Source organism: Wasmannia auropunctata, unplaced genomic scaffold (genome assembly GCF_000956235.1).
Source record: "Wasmannia auropunctata unplaced genomic scaffold, wasmannia.A_1.0 LD322740.1, whole genome shotgun sequence".
Lineage (NCBI taxonomy): Eukaryota > Metazoa > Arthropoda > Insecta > Hymenoptera > Formicidae > Wasmannia > Wasmannia auropunctata.
In genome coordinates this window covers 103-1,015 of record NW_012040150.1, presented here as the reverse complement: position 1 = coordinate 1,015, position 913 = coordinate 103, and the positions used below count along the sequence as shown (strand labels likewise).

Here is a 913-nt window from a genome sequence, read left to right as displayed (position 1 = left end):
CATATATTCTAAGGCATATTGTGCATATATTAATTGCCATATTTAAAGACATACATAACTAGTTGTTTCCGACATTATTTTGAAGTCACAATAAAACAAGTAAACAATAAAAAAGCGCGATTAATATTATAATAAATATGTATTTACATGATATGTCGGTAATGTCCTTCTTGTCATCAGGTATAACATAGCCCTTCTCCATAAGTTGTATGAGCACATTCATAAAATCGTTCCTGACGACATTATGAATTCGTCTGTATTCCACGTTATCACGAAATAATTTCATAAAAAACTCGGTAACGCCTGTGTCCGTAACAGGAAGAGAAAGAAAGTTCATTATTTGAGGTACGAACATTAAAAAAGTCTTCCAAAGGGGTTGCTCTCCAAAGATTTTCTTCCCCCAATATAGAAACTCGTTATTTTCTGGCTGCTTTATACAATTAGATTTGATTCCAAATGCCGTTGACATAATTACTTCCATTGAATATCTAATTTTTTACATATATTTTAATTAATTCTTAAACTATATTTTAATATTCTATTAATTAATATTGTTAAATTATATTCAAATGTTCTATTATTATAAAAATTAAGTTTCTACTTTAAATTTAATAAAATACACAATTCAACACAAAATAAATGGTGAAATATGCAATTTCATCATCTTTTAACTTCTAAAATTTTCAATCTGTTATCACAAGGTACTATATAGATAGTATACATATATGTATGTATATACAGGATATTTAAAAAAGCTGGTATCAAACTTTAGGAATATGTAGTATCATAAAAACAAACCGAAAAGTCTCAATAACTAGTACTTTAAAAACTATTTATTTCCGAATTATAAAATAAAAAATAAATTTAGTCTACAACGGATGTTCAATGTGCCCTGCGTTCATTTTAACACAAA

The 913-nt window shown here is 26.7% G+C and overlaps 1 protein-coding gene across 1 annotated transcript; it reads right to left on the bottom strand.

Moving 5' to 3' along the window:
* Positions 1 to 70: 70 nt before the first annotated feature.
* LOC105460397 (cytochrome P450 6a2-like) lies at positions 71 to 522 on the bottom strand. The gene has a single exon (XM_011706841.1). The coding sequence runs from the start codon at positions 479 to 481 to the stop codon at positions 86 to 88; it is 396 nt and encodes a 131-aa protein (XP_011705143.1). The 5' UTR covers positions 482 to 522; the 3' UTR covers positions 71 to 85.
* Between the last annotated feature and the right edge of the window lie 391 nt (positions 523 to 913).